This window comes from Lepidochelys kempii, chromosome 4 (assembly GCF_965140265.1).
Source record: "Lepidochelys kempii isolate rLepKem1 chromosome 4, rLepKem1.hap2, whole genome shotgun sequence".
Classification (NCBI taxonomy): domain Eukaryota; kingdom Metazoa; phylum Chordata; order Testudines; family Cheloniidae; genus Lepidochelys; species Lepidochelys kempii.
Window position 1 is genome coordinate 49,775,223 of NC_133259.1, and position 17,447 is coordinate 49,792,669.

At 39.5% G+C, this 17,447-nt stretch overlaps 1 protein-coding gene across 2 annotated transcripts in view; it reads right to left on the reverse strand.

Moving 5' to 3' along the window:
- Positions 1-408: 408 nt before the first annotated feature.
- The window catches only part of SLC7A11 (solute carrier family 7 member 11), a 75,886-nt gene continuing 58,847 nt past the window's right edge, over positions 409-17,447 (reverse strand). Inside the window, exons 7-13 of one of the 2 annotated variants that reach the window (XM_073341134.1) lie at positions 14,559-14,682; positions 13,217-13,320; positions 12,373-12,469; positions 9,176-9,325; positions 7,182-7,359; positions 2,451-2,541; positions 409-2,037 (exon numbers count right to left, since the gene is read on the reverse strand). In XM_073341134.1, coding sequence (XP_073197235.1) covers positions 2,474-2,541; positions 7,182-7,359; positions 9,176-9,325; positions 12,373-12,469; positions 13,217-13,320; positions 14,559-14,682 — 721 coding nt within the window. In that variant the 3' untranslated portion in view covers positions 409-2,037; positions 2,451-2,473. Of the gene's footprint in view, positions 2,038-2,060; positions 2,542-7,181; positions 7,360-9,175; positions 9,326-12,372; positions 12,470-13,216; positions 13,321-14,558; positions 14,683-17,447 lie in introns of those variants that run through there. The other variant, XM_073341133.1, reaches the window with a different exon arrangement.

Here is a 17,447-nt window from a genome sequence, read left to right on the forward strand (position 1 = left end):
TTTTAGGGGATCTTTCTTGAAGGACTTGAAGATGACATCTTAGAAAGGTCAAAAGCAGCATTCCAAGGATTTCTTTATATTGTCTACTTCCTTTGCTTTGTGCAGTTATACCCATTGCTTCAGGACCCAATACATGTCCTTCATTCTGACTTTTTGTAACTCAATGGACATCTGATTAAAATATTTTTGCATTAACATTGCACATATTCATGGAATTGAATCATTAATTAGAATCATAAGCACCTGTGTGCCATTTTAAAAATCATTACGTTATTTCACATGTTATTTTTCTTTTAAATATACAATTGCAGTAAATTCAATGATTTCTCTTAAGACAAAGTACCTGCTTGTGTGAAACTAATGCTACTGAAAAGTAATGGCTGAAACAGGCTCTCTTAACACTTCTAAATTTCAGTCTCTGTAAGAAGAAAACAAAAATAATACTATAGTAAACTTAAAGGAACCCAGTCAACTTAAAAATCCGTCTGAAAATATTTGTCTATTGTAGTTGCAAACAATACTTAAGGTTACTATAACTGAAAGAGATCAGCGGAAAAATATTGTCCTCTCTATTTACTTTGTTCATTTGACTGCACTTAGAGGAAACAGTAATACTAACTGCACACAATCTAGTCAATTAGTGCACCTTCCCTATTTATGTGGGTCTTTCACACAAACACAGGAGAAAAAAAACTGCACAAAAAAACCCAGGAAAATGTGATTGTAAGACCACAAAAACTGGCAGGAGACCTCAGAAGCATGTGCAGTGAACAGACTTTAAACCTCTTCTTTTTAAAAATTGATTACTTCAAGTTGACAGCATCCCTTTAACTGTAGAAGTTTAGATAGTTCTAGTGTTTCCCTCCATATATATAAATTAAAAGATTTCTGTCTGTTTCATGAAGGTTTTGAAGAAACAATTTATCTTCTAATAGGCAACAGTTTTAAAAGTAGATATTTAAATATTTAATTACGGGGTTTTTTTTCTAACATATTAACAGTAACATCTTATCCTAAGGCTGGAGTAGTCTTTGAAATATAGAACCACTTTCTTGAGCATTTAAAATATTTCAGTGTTCACCTACTGTGCAAAGTATTATTAATAGGAAAGGGCAAGCTAAGTCACAACTGAGCCAAACCTTAACCCAAACCACAAACTGGAAAAAAAAACGCACCAAACTGTTTTGATTCTGAACCAAGTTTTGCCTTCAATTTTTGCAACCCAATTTCCTCCCTAATTTCTAGTTTCAGTTGAAACTGGGAACCAGGAAGTAGGTTTTGTAGGAGAACATAATTTGCTGAGATTTGCTGTGTTTAAGAAAACATCCCACGGTTTGTGTACATATCCAATTCAACGTTCCAAACCTTCTCTAATTCACCTTTCACTTAGTATGCTTATTCCAAAACAGCTGTCCTTTCTTTGACAAAATTCCCATTGATTCCATAACTGGTGGTACTTCCAATCACATCTGTTAACCAACTGTTATTGTCTTTAATGGGAGCTTTGCCTAAATGAGGACTGCAGATCCACATTTTCCTAGACTACAAATATCCATGTATGTTCAGTGGTTGAATTTCAAATGTCTCAACTGATTTGAAAGTATTTACTGGACTGAGAGATATTTCTTACATATATACTGTGGAATACCGGCAGAACCAATGATAACTTTCAGGCTTGTAGAAACTTTTCAAATGCATCAAATTATTGCCTCAAACCTAAAATTTGCCTTCCCTTTAGCAGAAAATCAATATTAAATATCAGAATCTATTTTCAATTACTCTATTGAAAAAAACTCAGGTAATTTAGCAATCCTACTAGGCCACCACAAAGGTGGGTGAAGCCACCCTGTTTGTATGTGAGGAACTGAGGTGCTGCTTCAGTTGAGACAAGAGAAGTAAGATATGGGTGAAGAATGGAGGGAGAGAAAGAACAATGTTGACCCAAACTTTTAGCTAAGGAGCTTTACCTTGCCCTGCTTTCCGGCGAAGGCTAGGTTCTTCATGAGCAGGGTGCAGGATACACTGTTCACAGTATATCTGATTACAAAAACATTTCCAGAACAAATGTTCATTGACAATGTAGTAAAATCCCCAATTTGAAGAACCTAAGGTTTGCTAAAATATAATATTATAAAAGGGAAATACTAATGAGATTTTTCATTTTTTTTCCTACTTGTCCCCACTCTCCTAGAGAGACAAGATGGGATCGATGTCCACATGAGTGCTGTGGCTTCTGTTATTTTACAGCACAGAGCAGATGTACTTTCTACATATCAACTCCTTGTACAAAAGTTTGAAAATGTAAAAAGAAATTACAGCTCTAGTAACCAATTCTTTTCCAGGCTTAATTTTAACTGTGACTTGCTCTTGTAATTCACTGAACTTCCAGGGAGGGGGAAAAACCTCCCTATCCCAATGCCCCAAGGTGAAATGGGGCACTCAGGCAACACCTGCTTCTTCATGATGTAAGTGATCACGATTTCAAGCCATCTTCCGTTGGGACAACCTCCAGGATGATTTGCAATGTTTCAGTTACCCTGTCTGCAAAGATAAAAGTAAAGAAACTGGAGATATGTGGGAAGCAATCAAGGAAGATTTTCCTAGAAGAGCTTTCAACTCACCAATTATGTGTGTTCATAAGTATTTAGATGTACCAGTCATAGCATCATAAGGTGTCTCATTTAAAGAGCCCTACCACTGTGTTCCTTTTCTAACCACATTTTGCTCAGCTCTGTGCCAAAAAGGGACAATTACTAGGTATAGAAAGGTTCTTATTTGTTGGAGAGACTTCTATTTAGACATTATCTCTAGAGAGTTGACTCTCTACAGTTGTTCAGCTCAAAACAAAATAGTTAATGTTGCAATAAAGGTCCAAATATGCTGAATGATGCACCCATATTCTGTGTCAGAATCTGCTTGACCAAAATAAAATATTAAATATGTGCATGTAACGCCTCTGCACTGGTTTAAACATGTTACAAGTCAGATACAATTTTATATTTTTCTTTGTGACCTTTGCTATTATTAAAGAGAAGAGTCATGGATTAGTGGGATTTGTCCTTTGAGTGGTGTGCCTGTTTACACTGTTGATGTGGGCACCAATCATAAATATTGAATACCAAGGAAAGATTCACTTCTTCAAAGTTCATCTTAAACTAAAAGGCATCCTTGCCACTCAAGGGCCTGATTCGCCGCTGCCCAGCACCTTGTGTAGTCATTTACACCAGGGCAAAATGAGGGCACTAGGGGGGGTAACACACTACCATTCTGATTTGTTAGTGTTTCACACTCACTCTGCACTGGTAAATGACACAAGGTGCAAGACAATGGAGAATCTCTCTCTGTGCAGCTCTTCTTCTCTGCTCTTTTTATTTGGGGCGGGGAGGGGGGCGCAGAGGTTTCATACAATATTTAAGGGGAGGAGTTTTTTCAGAAGAAATACTTTGCATTGTAGCCTGGATTATGGAAGTGAGAAGCTGCAAGCACTGAAACACCCATGGTACTTTTGTGCTTTAAGCAGTGGCTAGAGATATTGGGCCTGATTCTCATTTACACTAAGGCCCTTTATACCACTCTGGCACCGCAAGTTATCTTTGTATCCATTGTAAAGCCCTTTGTGCGCTTCCAGGGCAGTTTAAAGGACCCTGAGCATAAACGAAAGTCAGGCTCATCTGGACTGCCTTCATAGGCGAGCTCGGAGTCGTTATCTATAACCACAGAATAAAGGCTGGGAATGGGAAAGAAACCTCACAGTAACAGCAGTGATTCACTGGACATGTCGATGACAGGACAAGGGGCCTGCTGCTGCTCTCTAGCATAAAGCGGAGATGAATTCCTGTGGAGCCCAACCTCATTAACTCAACAAGGAGAGCAGCACTGAACATATCATGCTACACCTTGAATGGGCACATGGCACCCTCTAATGTCTAGAAATAGCAGGTAAAGAATGGGATGGATTTTACAAGTACAGCATATCTCTACCCTGATATGAGCTCAGCCCTCAACATTCAGAGCAATTGCTGAATTTTAAATTCCTCAAAGGTTGGGGGATGCTCAGCCCATTATAAAGAGACATTGATCCAGATTTAGGGCTGTGTAACAAACACCCCCAAATTCATGTGTTTTGGCTCAGCTCCACCTCTGATTTCTGCTACATTCTTTTCATTATGAATCTACTTTTGTAGGGTGCCCCTTTTCTTGGATCTTTGGTTTCAGGTTAATTCTGTCAAAGGTAAGAAAACAGCCAGGTGCAGATATGATTTGTCCAAGCACATTGTGTAAAACTATGTCTCACAAGTGTCTGATACTAGTGAAATATTAACTGCCTGGTGCAAGATTAAAAGCCATTTGGGAGTGAGAGAGCTAGAGAGAGAAAGTGAACTCAAACATCTCTCTGGCTACCTGCATTGGCCAGGCATATTAACTTCACAGTAAGTGAAGTTATTTTTATGAAATACGGTAACTTGATAAGTAAGATGAATGCTCATGTTGCAGTCTCTGTGGGAGATCAGCTAAATGCATTATTCAGATCTCAGAGAAGCATCCTAAATAGACTTATTCTGAAACAGTACATGTGAAAAATGCTCTTTGGTCTCGACAGTGCAGCAGTATCAACTCCTGCAAAGTAATATCATTTTTAAAAAATGACTCCAGGGATATTTCTCACTGCCTACTCTGAAACAAAGCTGTTTATTTAATGAGTGGGTTATCACCTCCTCCCCACCTCAAAACTCTCAGCATCAGTTTTCTCTAACTACTATTGTTACTATAGGAATAACACAGGGAAGCTGAACAAGCTGTTTCACCCATATTGACAGGTGTCTGCTGCTTTCCCCTCTGAGCCAGTACTGTGCGTCTGTATGTGTTACACAGGCATCTGGCTTGATTTCCTGCATGAGGATCCGGTGTTCTCCAAAGGGCTAGAAGAATCAGCCACACTGTCACAGCTGGTAGAAAAAGCATAATGTATATCCAATCTCCCTTAAAGAGAATATTTTCCTTTCACCTGAGTAATGTAGTTCAACACTGGCATCCTGTGGCCGCAGAGTTTCAAGTAACTATGTTGCAAAACCTCAGAGCTTCTCACCAGAAAATGCAAACAAATATTGTTGGTTTATTAAGAAAATATTTTCTAGTTCCTAAACGTCAAGTCAAAGAAATCATAAACTAATGTGGACATCTCCGACTCAGAATAGGGCTGGTTAATTGCTGCTGGGAGGCACAAACTGGCCTGTCATTGGCAGAAGTACATGTTGCATGCACACAAGGTACTTGTGCTACTTTATTAGGACAAGCTCATTTTAAAGGTCCAGTAAAGCCCAGTGGTGTGGAGTTGGGGAGAGCCCTTGATTTTTTATTTTAATAAACTGTAGTGGGGAAACCAACTTCTATTCAAATCTCTAGCTTTCACCAAGTGTCTGCAGCATAAGGTAAGCTTTTCACCCAGTTTTGTTTAACAAATTGCCCACCGTTTCTCAAATATCTTAGGAGATCTTGCCTATATTTCTGTTTGCACTGAAACTGTCTCATGATAAAACCTCACAAAATAGGGATGAGTAACAAAAATTAAAAAGGGAGTGGGACAGCATTTTTTAAAATTAACTGTACTGTTTTTTCGTCTCTAATCAAAAGAGATTCAGACAGCTCTTCCCCAACACATCAAAAGTTTCACAGGTTTTTGAAAAAATTCCAAAAATAATATATAAACAATTTTCCTCAATTAGATTCAGATGTAAAAAAAAAGAAAAAATACAGCTAAGTTACTTCAGGAAAATATGTTGGAAGTCATTCACAGAAAAGATGTAAACAACCATCATGACAATATGTCAAACATAAAGCATTTTATCCCATAACTTTGCTTTTTAGTAACCATTAAGAATCAAAAAGAAAAGGAGGACTTGTGGCACCTTTATTTATTTGAGCATAAGCTTTCGTGAGCTACAGGTCACTTCTTCGGATGAAGCTTATGCTCAAATAAATTGGTTAGTCTCTAAGGTGGCACAAGTCCTCCTTTTCTTTTTGCGAATACAGACGAACACAGCTGTTACTCTGAAACCTGTCATTAAGAATCACATCACCATCTAGGATCCGTTTTAATGAAGGATTAATTAAAGGATCCAGCACAGTTTACTTTAAACAAAGTCCTACTGCAGCCCATAGGTGTTTGGTTTGAGTAGTGAGTGCAGAATCAGACCTACATTTAGGGCAATGCTTTAGTTGTCAGAAGCTGTTGTCCTCTCAAGGAAACATTTAATCTATTAGAACAGGCAAATGACTGTAGGAGGAAGGTCAGTAACTTAACTGGGATCAGATACCTGTGTGGTAGGTGCACAGGGGTTCAGTAATCTGAAATGTCTTGTTTAAAAAATGCTTGTCTGTCTGATTGGTTTAAAGAATAAGCATGCTGCAGACATGGCCATTTAATTAGCCGGAGTTTAGTTTAATGGTTACAGCATTTGAGTGAAAAGCAAGTGGTTCTGCTGTCCCTGGAACAGAGTGGTGACAAGAATCGAAAGGCCTTTCCAGTTTGGGGCTTATCACAGTGTGGCTGACCCTTTAAGGGGAGTTGGGTCTCAGCCCCATCTGTGACATACTTAACTTGCCACCCCAGGGGAAAATGGGTCATATGACTCAATCAGGCCTCTGGAATAGATAAGGGAGAAGCCTGGATACTCAGATGCCAGAGGAGAGATGGAAAGAGAAGGGAGGCCTCCAGGAAAGAAGCAAGTCTTGGGAGCTGCTGCTCATTAGAGAGCCATCCCATAGGAGTTCAGGAAGGACTAAGAGGGAGAAACTGGAAACAGCCTGGGAACGGCTGAAAGCTGAAGTGTGTCAAGTTGTATGAGTTATTGAAATTGGACCAGACCCTAAGAAAGAAGGGGCTGGGCACTGTTTGATATTGGCAAGACGACTCTGGCTTTGTGTTTATGTTTGTACTGGTATAGCCTGGAAAGGGTGGTGTTTTTGTTAATTACTTAGCTGGAGGGCTAAATCACAGCAGCAGCCAAACTGGGCTATGGAGTTTTTGAGCAGTCTTAACAAGGGGGAGGGGGGGAGTGAGGCCCAGTGATAAGGGCCACCCCATGCTATGAGAGAGTGTTTTGGGGGTGGCAACCCCATTACAGAGATCGACTGAAAAGTTCTGAGAGAGAAGGAAGAGTCCCACATTAATGTGGACTTACCTAAGAGCCTTCTGAACCACCTTGGCTTCTTGTCCCATATGATAAAGAGGTAGTAGGCGGGGACACCAGTCAGGGTTATTGCAAAGCCTATTCCCGTATTGACAGGATCAGAGTAAAGTGACAGTGCAACCATGAAGAGGCAGGTGAAGGAAAACAAAGCTGGAATAAATAGCGGCACCTGAAACACAGGCCAAAAAAAACCCCAAAAAACGTTATTACTTTCCACTGACCTTGGTTATTGAATGACACTGGTATTTAATGTTCCATGAAATATAAATTGGATAAAACACAGCAGCACACTATGGTTCTGCAGAAATACTAGTGTTTTGGAACATGTCTTTGAAATGTGAGTAACTAAAGAATATAAATTAAATACAGTGTGACACAGTAAGTTCTACAGCAGTCTCTTAATTACACACTAAAACACCACAGCACTTTACATCCTTTAAAATGTAAGAGTCGTAAATATGTTATATTACAAAAGTCCTTCCTCTAGTCCTCTCTTAGATAAGCAGCACTAACTATAGTAAAGATTTCTTCTTTGATAATTACCTATTACACTCTATTTTAAAATAAAGCAAAGCGCTCAAGTCACCAGCTGTCTTGTAAAATTATTAAGTACATACTGATATCCTTCCTAAGGTACAAAACAAAATCTGGCTGGAGGAGCGCAAGTTAAATTGTCATTTGACCACGGATAAAAGATATTTGATAGCATTAGGTAACTGACAGTTACTGAAGAAGTATTGTGCTTCTGACAGCATGACTGATTATGTTATCAATGCCATTCTGAAAGCAGAAAAAATAGCAATTAATTCTCTCAACTTTCGAGGGTGATGCTGTAAACTGTCTTTTCACCTCTTTGAAGGAGGTGCATGATGGTGCTGCTAACTAGAAGCCTACTGTAATGGAGAATTCTCAAGAGATGATCCCCTTGCCTTTAGACATTACCAATTCTCTATTGTACCCTGTCAAAGTGTTGTAAAAAAGAAATCACCGAGAAATGTGCTAAGCAGCTACCCTTCATTTATACGCCTACAAGAATGCAACAAGGCAAATTATTTTCTAAGTTAAGATAAGTTTCTTCCTCATATTTAAATAGGGATAGGTTTTTGCTACTCTTACTCATGCTAAGTACTGTCTTGCTATACAAGTAACCTCACTGGGAATATTCACATAGTAAGGTACTACTTAATATAAATAAATGTGACAGAATCAAGGCCGAAATAACTAGCAGGCCAGATGGAGCAATTTTTCTGGGTGCAATTTAGTGCTCAAAAGTAACTGTTGTGGGTACAAATACCAGTAATTTAATGTCTAATGACCTGTTTGTACCTGAAATTGGTGATTAATGCCAAATAAGGCTCTGCAGAGAGATTAGGAAAATAAAAATTTAAAAAATACCTTCTTGATGTCTAATTACCAATTTTTGTTCCTGACATTAATTCTGGTTGCAAAATGTAGATGACGTTGTTTCGGCCTGCAAACCAAAGGCCAGACTGAGGCCCAGCTGCAATGCCCCCAAAATACTGGCAGTTTGAAAGATACACAGCTGTGTACAATTAGGAGGCATCTTCAAACAGTTTGTTAGATTACAGAGCAGTCAGAACCTACTACCTTAGTTCCTCAACATGGTGTGAGCAAAATCGATCAAACACCTTCATTTTCACACACGAACCTAAATATAAACATACAACTGCTTCTCCCCAAACCCCATCAACAGTGAACAAGAAAGACTTCTTCTCTAGAGAGAAACATGGCTAGATTAATATATTTGCTCTTCATCAGAGATCTTGTAGCGAAACAAGCTGGGAATTCTAAAGTTAAACATTTAAACTACAGTAAAAGAATCAATTCTGTTAGCATCGGTTGCCTGCCAGCAGCTAACATTTTACTCCAGAAAATCTGTTCCCTTAACATCAGTCTGTGGACTAGGCAAGGGTTAAGTACAGGGAGAGAGATTTATGTAAAAACAGTCAGATTGCTGAAGTTACCTTGAAAGGACGAGGCATATCAGGACGTTTATATCTGAGATAAATCAGCCCAACAACTACCAGCCCAATAAAAAGCCACCTGGCGAAACTGAGGAAGTTCAGGAGGCTGTACAGATCCCCAGTGAAGAGCATTATCATTGTTAGAGGGTGCTGCAAAAGAAATTCAGAGCATAAGAGAGACTTAATGCACACACTTCTTTTATTTATATCATCTTGTATTTATAGTATGACTTTCGTCCCATAACCAATCACAAACTACACACATACTGCACCTCTGAAATGCAATCACCTCTGGAGTGGAGAACAGCAGCTAAATTGTCACCCAGAAGGATGTACACAGCAGGGGAAGGGGAAATTTTGGTCAACACCAGGAAAGCCCCTACTCTTATGAGAAGTGCCCTGAGATCTTTAATGTCTACATAGAGCACACAGGAACTCAGGTTATGTCTAAACTAGACTTTTGCACTTTGGCAGTTAATTAAATTTGCAGTTCCTAATATGTTTGTAAAAACTAGTGTAGAAACTCCACACACATTTGTTCTAGGCTACAAACTTTTTTTTTAATCAGAGGGATCAGCCTAGATTAAAGAATAAACATTTATAGCCTGGATCAAATGGCTGGGGATTGTCCACACTCGCTTTTACAAGCATGTTAAGTATCACAATAACGCAAGGTAAAAATGTCTAGTGAAAACCAGCTCTCTGTTTTTATGGTCTAATTCAAAAGGCACAGCCAATTTATCCTTTTTGGAATGAAGGGCTAGGTCAACCTGGCTATAGGCTATGTGTTGACTGCCAAACAAAAAAGTAAAAAATCCTAGTGGAGACAGGCTGTGTAGTTTTTACTGAGATGTAGTGAGGCAAGGTCAACCCTGGGTGGGAGGTGGAGGCATGTAAGGCTGGCCTTGCCTAGCTAAATTGTGATAAAAACTACCTCTACCTTGTCTCCACTAGGATTTTACAGTGAGATAATTAACTTGTTTGGTTTTTCAGTGAAAAAAACTAATGCACCACACATAGATTTTTGGCAGTAAAGACCTCTTTGGGATTTGGACAGGAAGTGTAAATATTTCAAACATGGGGCTTACCCCACTGAACACCCCCTCTGACTTCCAGCCCATTATCATTTCCACAGTCCCCCAAATGTGCTAGTTTTTTTTACAAATAAAAGATACAGGATAAAATCCTCACCTCATGAAATCAATGGGAATTCAGCATTTGACTTCAGTGCGGCCAGGATTTCACCCATAGACCGTGCCCCCCTAAAAATCTAACTTTAAGCATGATGCTGCAATGCAGGGAAACCAATGGTGGAGGACAGAAATAGGGGTAAGACACAAAAAAGGCTACAGATAGGATCACATGGTTACTTCAGCTTGTTATATGCACATCTTGATATTAAGAGTTCCCCTAGCCACAAATAAGCTGGCATGTAATAAGCAATATCTTCCTTTCTTCACTTTGTGTACTGAGCCTCGAGCACTGAATGTGCTCATTTTCCTCCTCTCCCCAAAACAAGCTCAGCCCTCTACATAACACACAACAGGAAAACGCAGAGATGCTAAGGGTCAGGGCAGAAAATCATCTTTGTAACAACTGCACTTATCTCTAGGATGGCATGAACAACAGGAAGAGTCTGCATAAAAGCCATCTTCATATAGAAGCATGCTGCTTCTAGAAGGAAAAGTAGTGTGTGTAACTGGTACTAACACAATAAAAGGGAACTCAGGAAAGCTGCACCGTGCCAAGTGCTAAACAGAAATGTAAGTCACAAAAGAGTCAATAAAATATTTAGCAAAACAAATGGAAGATTGCAGGGTAAACCAAATACATTAAAACATTCTCCCCCCCCCCCGCCCCCACTTAGGGAACCCAATTTTCAAACTTGGGCACCTAAATTTATGAATAAATGAATAAATTTAAAATTAAACATTTAGCATATGGCTCCACTGCAATTGGATGTGTGATTGCAGCACATGGAGACATACCTGAGCTAGCTTGAATCTTGCTAGGGCAGGTACCAATAACAGTGAAACCATGGCAGCGTGGAAGCCAGCACAATATGTACCCAGCCTCCCTAGCAGGCTTGTAATCAGGTAGCTAGCCCATCCTGCTGAGCTCCGTTGCTATTAGCACTTGCGCTAGCTAGACTAAAGTTAGCTTGGGTGTGTCAGCACGTGCTATAACCACACCTGTGTCTGACTGCAGTGTAAACAGACCCTTAAACTGATATGTGCACATTTAAAGTGAGTATTTAGGCACCTATTGTAAGTGTTTATTTAGGCCCAAATCCTGCTATCTGATTGGATCAGCAGACTCCCTACACCAACATGGAGTCCCACTCAGGTCAGTGGGATTGCACATGTATACAAGGGTCAAGCCATCTGAAGCAGGGCCATTGGTTCCTCAGGGCCTGATGCTGAGAGGTGCTGAGTACCCCAATTCCCACAGAAGACTGAGTCCTAAATGGAAATTTATTTACAGACATAACGTTAGGCAACTGAGTTTGAAAATTAGGGCCTGAGTTACTGCTCTTCTTTTTTCCTAATGCTTTCCTGTATAAATTAGTCTTCAGTGTGAACACAGAGCCAACTTTTAGCTGTGAGTCTGTCTTAGGAATTGGTAACTGGCCCATCACTATACTACCTTGTGCTTTTCCTTTCTTCTCATAGCCCTTTCACAATTGTTTCTCTGTTCCCCATCTTTTCAGACACGTTCTCACAAAGATTAAAAAGCAATCACTGCACTGCTCAGGGCTCCCCCCTCCTACATTACCTTTGTGTATCATAGTTTGCATTTTTCACATTATGGTGCTCTCAGACACTACTGTTTAGCTATGCTTCCAATTAAGTGAATTTGAGTTTTATTTCTCTACTTCCTTTTTCTATGAGAATTCATGTCACTGAAAGGGGTCCAATTAATCACTTTCTTTCAACTTTCCAAATCCTTAGAAATAAAGTGTAATGAGACAGGATTTAGGTAGCAGCCACAAAGAGCTAAGTGCTACCATCAGAAACACAGAGGAGGAGGCACTAGAATAGATCACTTCAATGCCTACATTCCTCTGCCCCTCACCAAACCCCAAAATCTAAATAAATAAATGAGACTCCAGCAGTGCCCCCAAGTTCTGCTTGAATCCTCCTGTGCAAGCCTGTAATACAGAATATTGCGCAGGAACATTTGGTTATATGATTTACCAAAACAATGATAGCTGGCAGAGGAGTGTGCTTGCGGACATGAATCATGGAGAGAATTTCCGGAAGGTGACCCTCACGGGATGCAACGTAGAACATCCTGGTGAGAAGTAAATGTGGACAGACTTTAAATACACTCTATTACAAAGAGAAGTCAAAGCAGTTCACTAGAGATGCAGAACACATTCAAAGTTATCCTCAGCAGCTCTACTTATTTTTATTGAAGACATTCAGATTTTATAAGATAACAGAAGCCCATACTCAGAAACCAAAGCAAAAGGCTTATAACCATTCCCCATCCCGACATTATCAGTCTTTACCAGCAGTTAATATTAGTGTTTTCTCACATTTACCCTACCCCATAGAAATAAAGCATCAATTCATTAGGTATTACATTAAAAGGATTAATTTTAAAGCAATTCACAGGGCTTTAGCAATGTGATAGTAATGCCAAACATGATAAAAGACTATTGTAGTCAACCTCTCCTGATAGTTAAAGGAATTAATCCGGGCTTCATTTGCCCTTCTTGGTTTTGGGTCATGCCTTAACTAGTTCAAAAAAGAACAAGATAAGTTCATGGAGGAAAGGTCCATCAATGGTTATTAGCCAGGATGGGTAGAGATGGTGTCCCTAGCCTGTGTTTGCCAGAAACTGGGAATGAGTGACAGGGAATGGATCACTTGATGATTCCCTGTTCTGTTCATTCCCTCTAGGGCACCTGGCAATTGGCCACTGTCAGAAGACGGGAAACTGGGCTAGATGGACCTTTGGTCTGACCCAGTATGGCTGTTCTTATGGTCTTACCCACCTCCCCCACACACTCCAATAATACCTGGATCTTCTCACCTGGAAACTGCAAAGACACCACCATTCATAGATCCAAAGCAGGAAAGGGCGACAAATATTGGAACGGCTAATGAAAAATTTCCCATTAATCGTTCAGCAAAGGTCTGGTAAAAGAGAGCAACATGAATTAACAGAAAAAATAATAGTTTCTACAAGATCCCATTCTATAACTTTCTGTGACATTGTACTGCACATTTGTCATCTTCTCTTCACTGGTGGGATCCAACTTACTGTGGACAAGTGTCTCCCACTCATACTCAGTGGGTAGCACCTTATTCAGACAGCAAAGCCTTATTTCAGTGTGGCTACTTATCAGTTAAGGTACTATTTCATGGAAGAGGGGTAGACTCTGCCCCTAATATTTGTTTTAAATACTGTCAGCTATCAACTATTCATTTACATTCTATGAAGGAGAATGGATGTCTAATCCACATTTGTCATACATATACAAACATGCATAATATTTTGTACAATGATCACCACACTGAGCTTCCAAAAAAAAAAAAAAGTACTTGTGGCACCTTAGAGACTAACAAATTTATCTGAGCATAAGCTTTTGTGAGCTACAGCTCACTTCATCGGAACGATGAAGCTGTAGCTCACGAAAGCTTATGCTCAGATAAATTTGTTAGTCTCTAAGGTGCCACAAGTCCTCCTTTTATTTTTGCGAATACAGATGAACACGGCTGCTACTCTGAATACTTAGCTTCCGTCATCCTACAGTCTATAATAGCCAGTCACATCTCACTCTCCTAGGTCATTACTATAAGAGTTTTGTTTCTTATCCTCATGGTTTGAAGGATCACACAGATTCTGCCCGTGATTTTCTGTGGTCCCACGAAACATTCTGCTGCTAGATTTTATAAATGTTACAGAATTAGTCATTTGAAAACAGGGTGTTCAGATTCTCCTGTTGAAAAAACCCTTAGCTGTATCAATATTGGCATGTGGTTTTACACTTGTTTATTGCAAGACAGATGCCAAAAAAATAATTGACACCACCACAGTTCAGCAAAAAACTTAAACCCGTACTTGACCTTAAGCATGCACTTAAGTCCCAGCAACTCTAAAAAGTCAACTGAATAGGGATGGGCTAATGCTATCCACAAGTTTAAATTCATCCCTATGCATCAATAAGGAATCCAATAAAGTCAATGAGACTTAAGCCCATGTTTAAGTGCTTTGCTAAATTGGGGCCTTACAAGGGTGTTTTTGTGCTTCATTATAAGTGTCCCACTTTTTTTATTCTTATTTTCAGGGGGAAATGATCATCTTTAACAGCAGCAGATCCACTTTAACTGTAGCCAGATCTATACATTTGTATTTTTCCTCCATAACTTACCACTGCCACGGCCCCTGAATTTAGCAATTCCTCAGGGCTGATTGTAGTGAAATAGGCCACATTTGTTAACACATAGCCAACTGTGACAATAACCATTGAAACGCATATTGCAAGTGGTATGTTTCTGGAATACACAAAGAAGCTCATTAGTTGCAATCTGCTAGTCATTCCCTGAAAATGAAGCAAATAAGAACATGAGAAAAAGCCATTTGGTCTTTGTATCCCTATATCTATGATTGGCATGAACAGATGAGCAGTTGGTGATCTAAATAATTATAACTAGAAGCTACAGGTAAAAATAAATAAATTTATGTTCCATGTCTCTAATTTGAATCAACTATTCAAATAATACATAGTCGGGCATATTCTGCCCTCAGTCAGGCATATGCAACAGTGCCCTCAAAAGCTCTACCATGTGCCAACTGGCATTCACACCCAGGAGTGAAATTTATGAAGATAACTGAAGATTGAGTTTGCCTCAGAAATAGCAGCAATAAGCATGAAAAACCTTGCTATTTTATCAATATAGGAGAAGGAACAACATGTTAATAAACAATAATAAGAGCTTTGTATTTTACAACACTTTTGATCCGAAGCTCTCAAAGGAGCCAGTGTCATTATCCTTTTTTTTATTTTTTTTTAATTAAGGGAAACCAAGGTGCAGAGGCAAAATGACATGTCCAAGGTCGTGCCAATGGCTGAGCTGGGAATAGAAATCAGGTCTCCTGAATCCCAGTCCAGTGCTCTACTCAGTAAACAACACTGCCTCCCTTAAAATGACCTCCTCTGGTTCAGACCAAGAAGGGATTCAGCTTTGAGAAATAATTAATCAATCCAAGTTAACAGGAAGCAGCATGGTAGATACAGGATATGCATTGCCTTGAGAAGGGGTTGCTCCTGCTTCTTGGCTATTCCCTTCAGTCAGGAGTAAAGCTAGGTGAAAACAGATTTTTTAAGTTCACTGGCAATTCTAAAAATCAGGGAAGAATTTGTTTTGGGTTAACCTGAAATGGAATATTTTTAAAAATTTTCAGCAAATTGAAGAAAAAATATAATTGTGTGTCCAATCAACATCCTATTGGGCTCAAAACAAAACATTTCAGTTTTGAGCTTTTTTGATTATTTTGATTTTTTAAAATTTTGAAATAAAAATTTGTTTTGAACCAAAAACACAAACAAAAAACATTCTTTCAAAAATGGCAAAACAAAACATTTTGATCTCAACGCTTTACTTTTGATGGGATCAAAAGGTTGTTACATGTAGCAATCTTCTGTACGAAAAACAATGGACACGGTCAACTATGGGAGGAAAGAGGGAAGATCAGGAGTTCTGGATGATCCACAGAACCTGCTAGCACAAATCCCAGAAGAAATAAAATCAGCTCCCTCAAAGAGCGCCTTTGGGATTCAACACACTGACCCATTATGTGTTGTTTTTTGTCATAACTCTTGCAAACTATATTGCCACTCCTAGGTAAGAATTTAATAAGGACCTTCTTTAACATTGTAGGCTGCTGGCCTGTCTTCCACAAAGGCTCTTTTTCTCAGAGCTTAATTTATTATTCAAAACACAAACACAAAAAAAAGTTATTCCCAGTCTTCCTATAAGCTATCCTGGAGCCCCCTCTCCAGTGCCTACCACAAGAACCCATAGGTTTGCCAATTTTGGTTGGATGTATTCCTGAAGGTTTCATCACATGACATAATCTTTAATTAAAGATTCATCTTTAATTCCTGGAGACTCCAAGACAATCCTGGAGGGTTGATAACCCTAGGAACCAACATTCTTCATGTGGTGCTGTTCCCTTGGCCCAGGGACTTCCACCTCCTCCTCCTATCACTACCACTATCACCATCACCACCCAGCTCCTGGCAGCTCTCCCACCATCTGAGCCATTTTCTGGCTCTTATAACTACCTCGTGCCCTTCCAGCTGGGTCTAAGAATCCCTTCTACCAGGCCCAAACACCTGTCCTTAAAGGGGTCTGCCTGAAAACAGGACTGGCTGGCTCTAGGCCCCCTGGCCTTTAAAGGGGCAGAGCACCTTGTTGCAGGTACCTTTACAGACCTTTCAAGTTGAAAGGAGGTTATGGAATGAGATGTTAAAAATGCAGTGGTGGTGTACACTGTTCCCCATCTTAACTACATTAGAAACCATGGTGATGAGTACTATAGAAACTAGAGAGATCATTAGGATCATGTAGCAATGATTGCAATATGATGGACATTGTGGCATTGCATAAGCCCAATGCTATTACAGGAAGAGGCCCACAGTCTCAGGTAACTATAGAAAAAGGGAACCCATCAGGTTGTATATGTCACTCAATGCAAGACACAATGGCGGGGTGGATAGCACACAATACAGAATTCGAGTACTGGTGGGAAAGCCATGAAATTACTGCATTGTTACCAATATATATGTCCTCTACTTGCTGGTATAATCTCCTATTCTGACTTTCTTGAGTTCAGGCAGCCAAAACCTTCAACTACCTGAGCTAAAACTGTCTGCTCTTCATCTTGAGTACTTATCAACCCTTAAAGAACCTTAGCACTACAAGGTGCCTCTAATTCAGATCTCAATAAAATGTCCTCTAAAATAAAATGGCAGTTCAAAACCAAAGAAGTAAAAAGCACTTTAAAACCTGAGAGTATTTAGCACACTGAGTCCTGGCTTATTTATGCTGAGTACCACTAAAAACTCTGCTGATAGCAACAACAACAACAACAAAACATAACTAGTCAGCAAGTGCCGTTCATTACATTGCCTGAAGATTGGGAATCATCATGTTCCCAAAAGCCTTGAGCAGAATAAGAGGCTTGGTGACCTCTAAGTTCTTAGTGCTCTTATGTAAAAGTGCTTCATCTATACCTCTTTTTTCTCTCCCAACAT